At 34.5% G+C, this 12,553-nt stretch overlaps 1 protein-coding gene across 1 annotated transcript; it reads right to left on the reverse strand.

Moving 5' to 3' along the window:
- Positions 1–378: 378 nt before the first annotated feature.
- Positions 379–4,722, reverse strand: LOC112705539 (DUF21 domain-containing protein At1g47330). The gene is made up of 12 exons (XM_025756379.3): positions 4,232–4,722; positions 3,822–3,898; positions 3,621–3,704; positions 3,381–3,494; positions 3,210–3,296; positions 2,877–3,016; positions 2,704–2,791; positions 2,063–2,136; positions 1,749–1,933; positions 1,132–1,325; positions 945–991; positions 379–792 (listed from the first exon to the last, which is right to left on the reverse strand). Exons 1-12 carry the CDS (start codon positions 4,404–4,406, stop codon positions 606–608), a joined length of 1,452 nt encoding a protein of 483 aa, XP_025612164.1. The 5' UTR covers positions 4,407–4,722; the 3' UTR covers positions 379–605.
- Positions 4,723–12,553: the final 7,831 nt, after the last annotated feature.

The following is a 12,553-nucleotide window of genomic DNA, read 5'->3' on the forward strand; positions in this document are numbered from 1 at the left end:
TATAAGACTTGTAAGTCAAAATGACTTGTATGTGTAGCACTACTCTTTATAAATTTATCATGATAGCATTTAAAGTGTGTGCTTTGCTTAGTGTGGTATCATCTAGCATGTCACATTAACAAATTTTGACGTCATTGGTAACACAAATGACAGAAGGACAACACAAATGACAGAAGGACTAATGTAACTAACTTAAAAAATTTGAAGGACAATTTTGGTTAAAAGAATCTTTTGGCAACCAATTTAAAAAGCATGTGGTCTTCCAAAAACGAATTTGACCATTTACTCTTATCTCGAGCTTGCATTAGCTTCTTTTCCAATCCAAATAGCTTATGATCAAAATCAAACATTAGGAAAGAACAAAAAAATTCATAGAAGTTGCTCAAATTCAAACAAGTATTTTATTGCTGAATCTGGTACAAATTTTAACAAAGCATTCATAAATGTTTAGTATTCAGGTACATCATATATATAGTTGGTGGTGGTGTTCCTTTCTTTATATGTATACTAACATAATGCCTTACAGTTTTTACAAGGAACTATACTGCTACTCTGCCTTTTCAACACATACCTATGTTATTATCCTGTTCATCTTCATTGATACATCATTGATTCCTGAGTGACTCACTTTCAGAGATTTGATCAATGGTGGTTGGTGAGCCCGTTACAGATGTAGCTGTCGAAAGTGAGTTCGTTGGTGTGTGCCCTTGAACAGCTACAGAAGAAGGTTGCTCCATATTTGCATCAGGAGCCTTGTCCTTAGAGTTAGATGCATTCATGTTAATTTTTATCCTGCAAGATCAATTTTTCATGCTTCGAATTAAAAAACTAATGGGGTTTAACTGATTGCCAAACCATACAAAACAAATCAACCGTGGCGAAACGTGTCACCAACTTCCCAAGAATGATCTACTTAAATTAAGAGGGAAGAGTTTTCAACTTACTTGTTATGGATATTGACATATTCATCAGTTTCATCTAAAATCTCCTCCTGAAATGCACAAAGAGGATAATGAAGATGGATCAGCATGTACAGCTGAATTAAAAGCAACCTTTAGTTGCTTCCACAACAATCGAAATATATGGAAGCTAAAAGCGAAAAAAGCGAAAAAAGCATGCTATTACACTGACCTGAAGAAGCTCTTCAATGACATCCTCCATTGTAATAACACCAACAACTACTTCATTTGGTGGAAACACCGGCAGCGGGGAATTATCAATGTCCATGATGCAATACGAACAACCTCTATGTCGCTTTTTAAAAGCAGGAGTTGCTGGTGGACTTTTCTTCACCTGTGGTGACCCATCATTTGACTCCGATCCACCTATATTTATGGCAACATTCAGGTCCATAAGATAATGCACAAAGTTTCATTGAGTTGATAAACCAAGAAATTTCATGAGCCCAAACGAAGGAAGTGATGCATGTCTCTATGATACAGGAAGAAAACCACAAACAAGTGAAGTAGAAACCATGTAATGCAAAAAGTAAAATTAAAAAGGAAAAACAAATGCACCTGACGATTTCGTTTTACAGAAGCTCCAGAAAATACCGGCACAGCCAGCAAAACAGGAATAATCAAAGATACCCTTAGAAAGAACTAAAGAGAACAATTGTTTTTAAGAAAATAATTAACTTTATTGATCAATTTTAACAAATCCGGACAGTAAATGGTATTACAAAAACATACTCTTGAATAAATAAAGTTAATCCATTTTTTTTTTAACTTAAGACTATAGTTCTTTACCTTTATCCGAGGATGCCTTTTCTCCCTTCTTCCTGCAGCTGTCTTTGACCTCATGTTGATCGCCACCTTTGACTTTTCTGAGTGCTTCTGTTGTATTATTTAGATCCCTATACACAACTGCAATATGACTGTGACCCTTTTGAAACTCGTTCAATATATCATACAGAGGCATATTCTCTGAAACACTGAAGGAAAATGAAGAGGAAATCATCACTATCTAGCAATAATCACAGGATATGAACGCCACTGAAATTGAGAAAAATACAAATATATAGAACATCAAGTTCATAGAGAAGGATATAAAAGTAACTTACCGTGGAATTTTTCTGATGATCATTTTTCTTAAAGGAACTGCAGCCTTTGAATCAACCATAAAAAGATTCTTTACCTGCATGTATGCAATAGATAGCAGATATATTAGAGAATAGAAAGTGGAGTTCCAATTTCACTACTTACCATGTACTATGTATCAGTATCACACATAAAAAATAAGGGGAAAAGATATTTTTAGTTCTAAGTGTCTACGCACATTCTACCACCAGATGGGTTTAACCTTCCCATAATTCCATATCCATAATCAATCATTAGGTATATTGTAATCAAACAATAATCAGGATAAGAATGAAGTTGTCAACCTACACCGGTCCTTGTAAACTTTTTTACACTAACAGTGGATCAATTCAACTGTTGTATTTCAAAGTTTATCATTAGAAGCAAGAGTGAAATGATGATAGGAGAGGAGGCAAAAGCATGGATAAACAATCATATGATAGTTCGACATAGCCAAACACATCAAGGAACAAAAAAGGATACACAAATTTTGAAAAACTAACAACTATTTTCACAGCAGTATCAACTTTTAAGTCATATCCAATTTGATTGCAGGAATTAACAACATTAGGTATCTGCAATCCCATATATCTACTTACAAAATAACAGAAGGAAGAAAAGTTACCAGAACAAGTCCAATAATATTTGTTTTCTCTCCTGAATAAACTGGAACTCTACTATGACCCATGGACATTATCGCATTCAGTGTCTCCCTTCAGTATGGACACAATGAAGATGGTCAGAACAAAATAAGATATAGACAAGTTAGAGAAAATGATAAAGAATTCACAAACCCACAAATTTAGAGTTGCATCCAGATCAAGGGAAAATGCCTTTGATATGGGAGTCATAGCATCTTTTGCAGTCTTTTCAGTCAAGTCAAGTGCACCAGTAATGATGGTTGTCTCATCATGTGTTAAATCTCCTCCTTTACCAGCCTAGATAAAAGCATAATCGAGTAGCCATGGTAATTAGTATTGCACTAAACAGAGAGATATTGAAAAAAAATTAGAGCATGAGCATGTAATAATATAGAGTTATAGACCAACAACACCAAACCATTGAACTCCATCTTAAAACATTCAAACAGAATGCATTACAAATTCAACTCAAACTTGGAACTTTATGTACCTCATTCCCATGAAAATTCACAAAAGTTTTGAGCTCTGCCCTCTTCAAAAGGGCAGCATGTCCTTTACCCAACATCCAATCAAGAACCTGGACACATTACAATCTAACATTATATATAGTAGTTTTGCCAGTATCATGTTAATCATACATATAGTCACACTCTAAGCACACCTTGCTGATTGGATACGAGATTGGGAAGAACACTAGAAGGAGAACCCGAACAAGCGGGGCCAATGTTGCACCAACTGTCAATCCATATCGAGTACACACTGCTTGTGGCAATATCTGCAGTGTCACATCCAATTGGTCAAAAAATAGCACTCACGGGTGAAAGAACCACACAGAATACACTACAGCATCAGTTTGAGTTTGTTCCTTATCATATCAATGATCAATCAATATTTCATTTACCTCTCCAAACATAAGGATGAGTGTGACCGAAATAACGATTGCTGCCCAGGAAGGCACAAGTGCATCAAGAAAAATGGGAAGAGTCTGAAAGGAAAAATGGGAAGGAAGTGAGTGCTGTGAACTTGTGATGATTAAGCAAGGAAAACATGAATGATTCAGGAAACAAAGAACAAAAAAGATATCACAACTAAGTGATAGCACCTCCATAGCTAAAGAGTTCCCAATCAAAAGCGTGCAAAGCAAAAGATGCTGATTCTTAACCACCGGGAAAATTTTAGCTGCCAAACACAACACAACGAGCCAGAACTCAGAAAAACAGAAACAGAAAGAAAAAAGATCATATAGCATAAATAATTCACTAGTCTCAAGCTAGAGGTACACACAGACATAATCACTGATTATTAAAAAAGAAAAGAAAAAAGGAAATAATTTAGCAAACAAAAGAGATTCAAAATTTAATTGAGGCCCAGCATCCCAACGTGACAAATCGATCATAGCAAAACAATATTACTAACTTTCGAAAACCGAATATGAATAGTGAAAGCTATAATTAAATATAAATAGTAACAGAAAAAAAATTGAGAATTGAGGCAGTAATAGAAGTTAGTTACAGGCATGGATGCGGTCCTGAGGGCGACCAGACTTGATGAGAACTTCGAGGTCGACGATTCCCAAAGACATGAGTCCCAAAGTGAGACCCGCCATAAGACCCGCGAAGCAAACCAAACCTATGATTACAAGCACGTAAAGCGAGAACTTTGTTCCACAGCACGCCACCTCCGCCATTTTTTTTTCTTTCTTTGTTTCTTTCTCTTTCCCCGACACACACACACACACACTCTCTTTTCTTTCTCTGTTTCGGGTGGGGAGTGACGGACTGACGGGGCTTTTGCTTTGTTAAATTTCAATGTGTTTGTTAGTTACGGTGTGAAATGGCAACTTGCAATTCAATTGCGAACATTTCTTCCCCCAACTCGGTTTAATTTGCTTCACTATTACTAAACTACACCTTTCTGACATCTTCTTTTCCTAATCGAGATTTAACAAATTTTTAAACTCAGTATATATTATAATTATAATTACATCTGATTGTCATCAGATTAAGAAACATGCCCCAGATTAACTCTTTTATACCGAAATATTATTTTATTGTCATCTAGATTTACTATTTAGAGATTGTAGGAATATTCCGGATAATATTATTTAGTACTATGATTTATGAAATGTTAATTTTTAATAACTTATAGAATCACCTAATTTGACATTAGATTGGTATAATTTACACGTTATATATATGTTGACACCAAATTAAAACAAGTAGAGGAGGTACTTAGTGCCACATATATATTAAGAAAAGTGAGGAACAAAACTAATTCAGTAATTCTTTCTTTTTTAATCTTTTTTACTTAGAAGATTAATTTAATTCTTAGGTGTCGTTAATATAAAATTATTTTATCCAGTCAACTCATTTAAAAATTTAGTTAGAAAATGATATAATTCTGTTTCTATAATTTTATTAAATTTATAATTAAATTTTTTATATTTTTTAATTAAATTTTTGTTTTTTTTATTTTATAATTAATTTATTTTTATGTTAAAAATATTAAAATTAATAAAATATTTTTTTATAAAATATATAATTAAAAATTTAATTAAATCTTTAATTGTTAGTATTTTTAATTTATTAAAAAATATTCTGTAATTTTAATATTTTTATATTAATAAAAATTTAATTATAAAATTAAAAATAATAAAAAAATTAAACTAAAAAAATATAAAAATTTAATTATAAATTTAATAAAATTATATAAACTAAGAAAATAATTAAATTTATAAACAACCACACTAACAACAACATAAGAATAGACAGTTGTAATCATCAGTTATCGGCCTTGATCGGTTACATACAGCTCATGCAGGTAAAGCACGTGCTCATGGATTGATTTGTTTTATTTAATCATTGGAGTATTAATAGAATATCAATTATAATAAACAAATTTGATCTTACTTAAAATAGTGAGTATATTACATTAAAACAAAAAGTTATGAATTTAAATTCTGAAATTAATTTAATAAAATATTTTTTTATAGGTCACATATTGTTTTGTCGATTTTTTGCAAATCGATGGTGGTTTGATATCTAATAGTATGAGAGCGAAATCTACTTCTCTTTGCAGGTACCATTTTTCTATAAGTGCATCAAAGCGTCTTCGATTAGACCAATATTAAAATAAGAAGTAAATGAAAATTTGTAAAAGAATAAAAGAAGTTAAAAACAACGAATTCAAAAAGGAAATTGGTTGAAATCGAAAAAAGTGCGTTAAAATTTAAAAAAAAGCAGTAAATGTGCCTTCAACCGGGTCAAAGGATTTTTGACATGAAACATTAACGGTACTGGAATGTAAATTGCATTCGAAAATTAAATCATTACTTGAAACATAAATTTGCTTGAAAAGTAAAGTTTACAGAAAGATAAATTGAAAAGATAAAGACATGGAAGAAATCCTACAGATAATTAACTCGAATGTGCATGTGCATGAGTAATTTCTGAACTAAAGTTCCAACCCTTATCCCCTAAAACTTTCTAATACTTATAGTCTACTTCTATAACCGATTATTAATTACACAGTGCTGTCTTGTACGCGCACTCCCTGGTAACCGTTCCCACTCTTTTGCTAATGTTCCCCACTTATGTAACTGTTCGATTCAATGTTTCTAGCAACCAAATCGATTTCTCATTCGAATGTCCATTCGACTAAGCCCACTCGATTAACGAGGTGTCCAAAATCGAATCTATATAAAGTAACTCCCAATTAATACTTACACATGCACCTTTTTGACATCTGCTTCTATCCCAATAGCCTCTTTAATACTTCGAATTAGTTCATCCTAGTCGAAAATATTTTTCGACTAACAAATTGCCCCTTTGGATTAATGTGTTTGTCTTCAAAATCAATTTTGGAAGATGAAACACTTAATCCAAATTCAAATTTCAGTCTCTTGAACCAGTAATAATTACCATTTAACTTTCCCATTGATACTGACCCGTTCGACACGTTTTTCGTGACTTGCGCTTTCTCTCTCCACCACTCTGCCTTCTTTGCGAAGTTACCTCCTTTCCTTTTGAATTCCATCTGTGATAACGGCTATAGTGAAATTTCCTTTAAATTCGACACTTTTATCTTTGTCAAGTTTTCTCGAACCTTTATTCTCTCGATTTCTCTTGCATTCATCCTTCTCTTACCACTTTCACTCATCAAACTTCACTCTTCTTTGTTCTGCAATGGCTGCTTCATCATCTCACGCCACCGCTCAAGACAAAGGTAAAGGTCCCGTAGTAGAACCACCGGCTCCACCAGCTCTTCATGTATTGAATCAAGTCTTTGATGAAGTCATTGACGACCCACAACTTCAAATCAATGATACCAAAATCCTGATCCCTTTTACAGTAGGTAGAGATGTTCATTGTTTCATTGGGTCTATCAAAACCCTGGAGAAAGCAAACAAAAAATTGCCTTTCTTTCCCAACGCTCAAGGTGAGGATTTGTTGATCAACCAAAACCTGGACATTTCTTTCCTCATCAATAAAAAACCTTTCAGAAATAATCCAAAGATTAACCCTAGAGGGACTGACTTCACAGCTTGGCATCAGTGTCTTGCTCCCACAAAGAGCGCTGCTTGGGGAGCTCTAGGGATTCAGGACCTTCTGTAACACCCTCACTATCAGAAGTCACGTTTCCGGCTGTGCTACTCTAATAGCAAGAAGTATTATGACTACTTTACATACTAAATATTAAAATAGGAGCATGTGACTTGACTCTGTTTCGCTGCGTTTTTTTGAAAATTGGAAATAAATACTTTATCTTAAGAAAAATACAAGCAGGCATAAATTCATATACAAGACTCCTTATATAATATCTCATAATATAATATACATATAAAACATACAACTCCTATCCTTCTTACAAACTTATAATAACAAAGACGAGGGAAGAAAATAAACTAATTAACACAACAGCATATAAACCAAACGCAGTATAACTCTTCTTAATGCCTCTTCATCTGGTTCCTGAAAAGGTAAAGCTGTAGGGGGTGAGAACCTAACCACATGGTCTCATCATGGAGTTTCAAAGTTGTCATAAGAAGATATCTAATAAGAAAACTGTTTTCAAGCTCAGTGATTATCATTGCCTTATGAATCTTTTAAAAATCACTAGGTAATCGTTCAAAACCTTTTCGAAGAAACAATGTTTAATCTTTCAGAAATTCGAAACCTTTCCTTTCTTATAAGAAATCAGAAATCAACTACGCAATCAAACAACACAATCATTAATTCAGCACCAAAGTTCATTCTCAAATGTAGCACGCCAGGACAAACACAGGCAAGACAGACAAGGAAGGCACATGTTTAAGTAGCAGTTATAGCAAATAGTTTAAGTAGCAGTTAAGAACAGTTTAGTAATTAGGCAAACCAAAACAAGTTCAAACCCAAGCAAAGCATACAAATGCATATGATGCATGCCTGTCCTATGGCTGATGAAGCTCATCTGTCAATTATCCAGCCAACCCGACAAGTCTGAATTGTCCTTAGACTGTCCCCCGACGTGCATCCCCAAGAGTCTATGCATAGATTTTTCTCAAATAATCAATATTACTCAATGGGGGTAATATTCCCGGGAATTTATATAGTATCCGGTCACACTTACGTCGTATGGTCAACAGAGTATCGAGTTTTCAACCTGGTACACGTGGTGGCAAGCCACGGCACTTAATCCAGGGAACCTCGTATCTCAGATAATTCAAATTCATAAGCCACATGAATAATTCAAAAATCATGTCTCAAGATTCTCAATCCATATCTCAACATTCTCAACATCATAATCAATCATCAATCCAAATGTCATTTCCAAATTCATTCAAAAACCATATTTCAAAGAAAATCCTCATCATCCTTCTTTCCATTCCGTTCATTATAAACCAATCTCAAAACATAAAATGTTTAAAAAAAAACAAATCTTTTTAAACAATTACTTCAAATGAAACTTCCATTTTTATAAAATTTTGGCAGCATCTCCTCTAAAACTCGGACTCTGTCACCCTTTCTGGGTCCCAACAAAACCATTTCTTGAACTCCTTTCAATTCAATTTCAAAATCAGAACAATTTCAATATCTCAAACCATTTTCAATTTAAATTCATTTTTCTACAAATCAAGCTCATTTTCAACATTATAACCCTTTCCAAATTCCAATTCATTTCCAACAAAGTCAACTAACATTTTCTCAAACACTTTCCAACATTTTCAAATCCAAGTCATTCACAAATCTCAAATCATTTTCCGAAGTCAAACTAATTCTAACATCAAATCATTTTCCAATTCTCAAATTATACTTGATAAACATTCGAATCATATTTTCAAATTAATCTTTCATTCACTATCTCAATATCAACTCAATATTTAGAACTAGCCACAGACAAGTAAACAATCACATTCATTCAAGGCAGTTCAGTTCAACTCATAAGACTCCATAATCACCAAAAATATTTACTTGCCTAAATATCAATTTATAACAACTCTTAAGAATAAAAATGAGTTTTAAAAAAAACGCCCCTACCTCGCGAAACCACTAACCAAACGTGTCGGAGAATTTCTTTTTCCTCATTCTGAAATCGAACGGCATTGACTCCGACTATTTCCCGCAGCCGTATAGCCCAAAAAGCACCATTCACAACAAAACTCGACCCTGAGACATTAAAGTCGCGTAAAACTCAGAAACATATAATTGAGTACTGATGCAAGGGTTTCGAGACAGAAACACTTACTGTACTAAGAGAATGAAACAACGGCAGTGGCATTAGCTACATTGAAAACTCTCCGCAACAACACCATCAAACACGACTCTATAGTTACAATGGTTCAACCCTGAAATGTGAATACCCAAAAACCTAAACAAGCATATAACAACAATAACAATAAGGATTTTAGTTAGGAATTTACTACAGTTACGGAAAAATAGAACGATGGAGCGGCAACTGCATCAGTACCGGCACAACTAGAAGCAAAAGCAAAATAAAAGACAACGATGATCCAGGATAGGGACGAATTGCATCAGAACTAGAATAGAAACTTTGGTGTCCTTCTCCAGCATCAAGGATGACAATTTGGCTTACCATCATCAACAGCAACGAGCTAGGATCCAGATCGACGACGACGACGGCAGCACTAAACAGGAACATACACTATTTTATCCAGAATCAAAATATAGGGAAATAAAATCGGGAAGCAGAGTACGAGCAAGAGTGTTACAGTTTCAAGAATGGAATTGGGAACGCAGGGGAAGCTGCTGTCGGGCAATATCAGTGGCGCTTCCCTTCAAGCCCGATGGTGATTGAACTGTGACAGCGAGCTCCCTTCGACGGCAGCGCTGACGGCGGTGCGCGGCGTTGGCGGGGACGACTCCAACGCAGTGATGAAGACAGAACTTCTTCTCGATCAGCAGCTTGTAGCTCAGTTTCCTCCCAACATCGTTCTTCCTCTCCTCGTCGTGGTTCTGTTCCCGACGGCGGCGATGGGTTGGCTGCGATGAAACCCCTGGCGGCAAGACGCGATGGCTCTCAACGCACGACTTCTCTCCTCTCTAAAAACAGTGGCGGCAACGCGTGGAGGACGGTGGCGAGTTGGGTGCGACGCTGGCGCGGTGGCGGCGCAACTGGACGGCATAGGGTGCGGCTCCTTCCCCTCCGATTCTGAGCTCTCTCTTCTTCCTCAGCTCTCTTAGGTAGCGTTTGGTGGAGAGACAAAGACAGAAAGACTGAGACTGAGAGACAGGAATTGAAACAAATCTCAGTATTCTGTTTGGTGCAAAATGGGAGACAGAAATTAAAACAAGAATGAAACTCTAATTTAATTTGCACAAAGGATAAAATTGGAATTAATTAATTGAAATGAAAGTATTTAAGGTATAAAATGTTATTAAAGTTTCAGTCTCCATCTCTAAAAATTTCAGTCCTCTGTGTCCCTACTTTTTGGAGGTACTGAAATACTGAAATTTTGGAGACAGAGACAGAAATTTTAGTACCAGTCTCTGAACTAACAAACACAATACTGAGTCTCAGTCTCTCAGTCTCTGTCTCAGTACCTGAAAACAAACGCTACCTTAGAAACTCTCCTCTCCTCTGTGTGTGTGTGTGTGTGTTTGCGTTTTGGGAGAAAGGGGGTGGTAAGGGTTTAGGGTTTGTAAATTAGGGAAATTAGGTTTTCTGAATGAATTTGGGAATTTTGGGATTTAGGGTTAGAAATTAGGATTTTATAAATGAATATGGATAGATATGAATAGACATTTTGATACAATTGGAGGATAGAGGAATTTTAAAATCAAATATACTCTTTTAAAAATATTTAAGAACATTATTTATCAACATATTGCTAAGTTAAATTAATTATTTTTAATTTAAATTATAAAATAAGCATATTAATCACATTTTTATAAAGTATAATTTAAGCTCAATTTACCAAAATTTTTCTTAATTACCTTTAATAAAATAAGTTCTGAGATTAAAATCTTTAATGAATAAATAAATTGAGTTAGCTCATAATAGGATTTTTCTAAAAATTTTGGGTTTTACATCCTACCCACCTTATAAAAATTTTCGTTCTCGAAAATTAATACAAAACTAAAGAGATTTCATATCACCTTATCTTTGAACACATTTAAGGAAATATCAAACAGATCTCAATATATATGTATAAAATTTTCAAATACCAAGAATTTCATATGTCATAATGATGTAAGGGTATAAGTGTGGCTGCAAGTAGAAGGTACAAGGCAGGCTGGTCATAAAATGATGGGTGTAACGTTCGCACCCATATAATGTACCCACTTCAGAACTTCAAATTCCACTCTATCCAGACACATTTCTGCCATTACTAGTCATACTATATTAAACAACTCATTCGAGAGTTCTCGACATCTCCACTCCCTTCGTACGCTTACTACCGATCTCAAATCCAACATGCGCAAAACTCTTTCGCGTGAAGACTAAAACTCTACAACTTTCTGTGATACTGTACATTTAAAAACTTCACCTTTCCACGTTCATGAACAGTATTCTAAAGAAACTAACGTTTCGTGTGCTATGCTTAAGGGTCATACATGATTCTAAAGCAATCCTCGTAATAATGAAGCAGGAACCATTGAAGGACAAATAGTACTTAAAACCTGATCATTACTGTTAGGAACCTGTGAAGAATTCTCAGAAAAAGATTTGTGAAATAATTCAATATATGAAAAGTCAAATTTACTAAACTTCACATGCCTAAAGACATAAATCCTCCCAGTAGAATCTAGACATTTGTAGTCTTTATAATTTGTGGCATAGCCTAAAAATAAACATTTGTGGGATCTAGATTCAAGTTTATTGCTAGAATAAGGCTGTAGCAATGGATAACAAAAACAACCAAAATTTTTTAAAAAATATAATCTGGTTTCTGATGCAATAAAACTTCATATGGTGATTTATTTGCCAATAAATAATAGCTTCGTCCCAATCAATTAAAGGCATAGACGTAGTGGATAGCATAGACAAACTCATTTCAATGAGATGTCTATGCTTCCTCTCTGCATAGCCATTTTGTTAAGGAATATAAGGACATGAAAAACGATATAAAATGCCTTCGTGTGCCATGAAATTAGCAAAAGCAAGAGATTTGTATTCACCTCCATTATCAGATTGGAGTTCCTTAATTTTACAACTAGTAAGGTTCTCCATGAGATTTTTATATTGCTTAAAAGCATATAACACCTGGGATTTGTTAACAAGCAAATAAGTACAAGTATACCTACTAAATGCATTTATAAAAGTCACACAGTATCGATAACCAAGATGAGAGACAACAGGGGCAGGTCCCCAAACATCACTATAAACAAGTTGTAA

This window comes from Arachis hypogaea, chromosome 8 (genome assembly GCF_003086295.3).
Source record: "Arachis hypogaea cultivar Tifrunner chromosome 8, arahy.Tifrunner.gnm2.J5K5, whole genome shotgun sequence".
In the NCBI taxonomy this organism is placed as follows: domain Eukaryota; kingdom Viridiplantae; phylum Streptophyta; class Magnoliopsida; order Fabales; family Fabaceae; genus Arachis; species Arachis hypogaea.

Bases quoted from the DNA above. Each gene is read 5' to 3' on its own strand.
- LOC112705539 (XM_025756379.3), bottom strand. From the start codon at position 4,406: ATGGCGGAGGTGGCGTGCTGTGGAACAAAGTTCTCGCTTTACGTGCTT. The intron at 3,297-3,380 runs GTGTGCTTAGAG...TAATGTGTCCAG, and splicing joins TCTCGTATCCAATCAGCAAG to GTTCTTGATTGGATGTTGGG. The intron at 992-1,131 runs GTCAGTGTAATA...TGTGCATTTCAG, and splicing joins TCATTGAAGAGCTTCTTCAG to GAGGAGATTTTAGATGAAAC.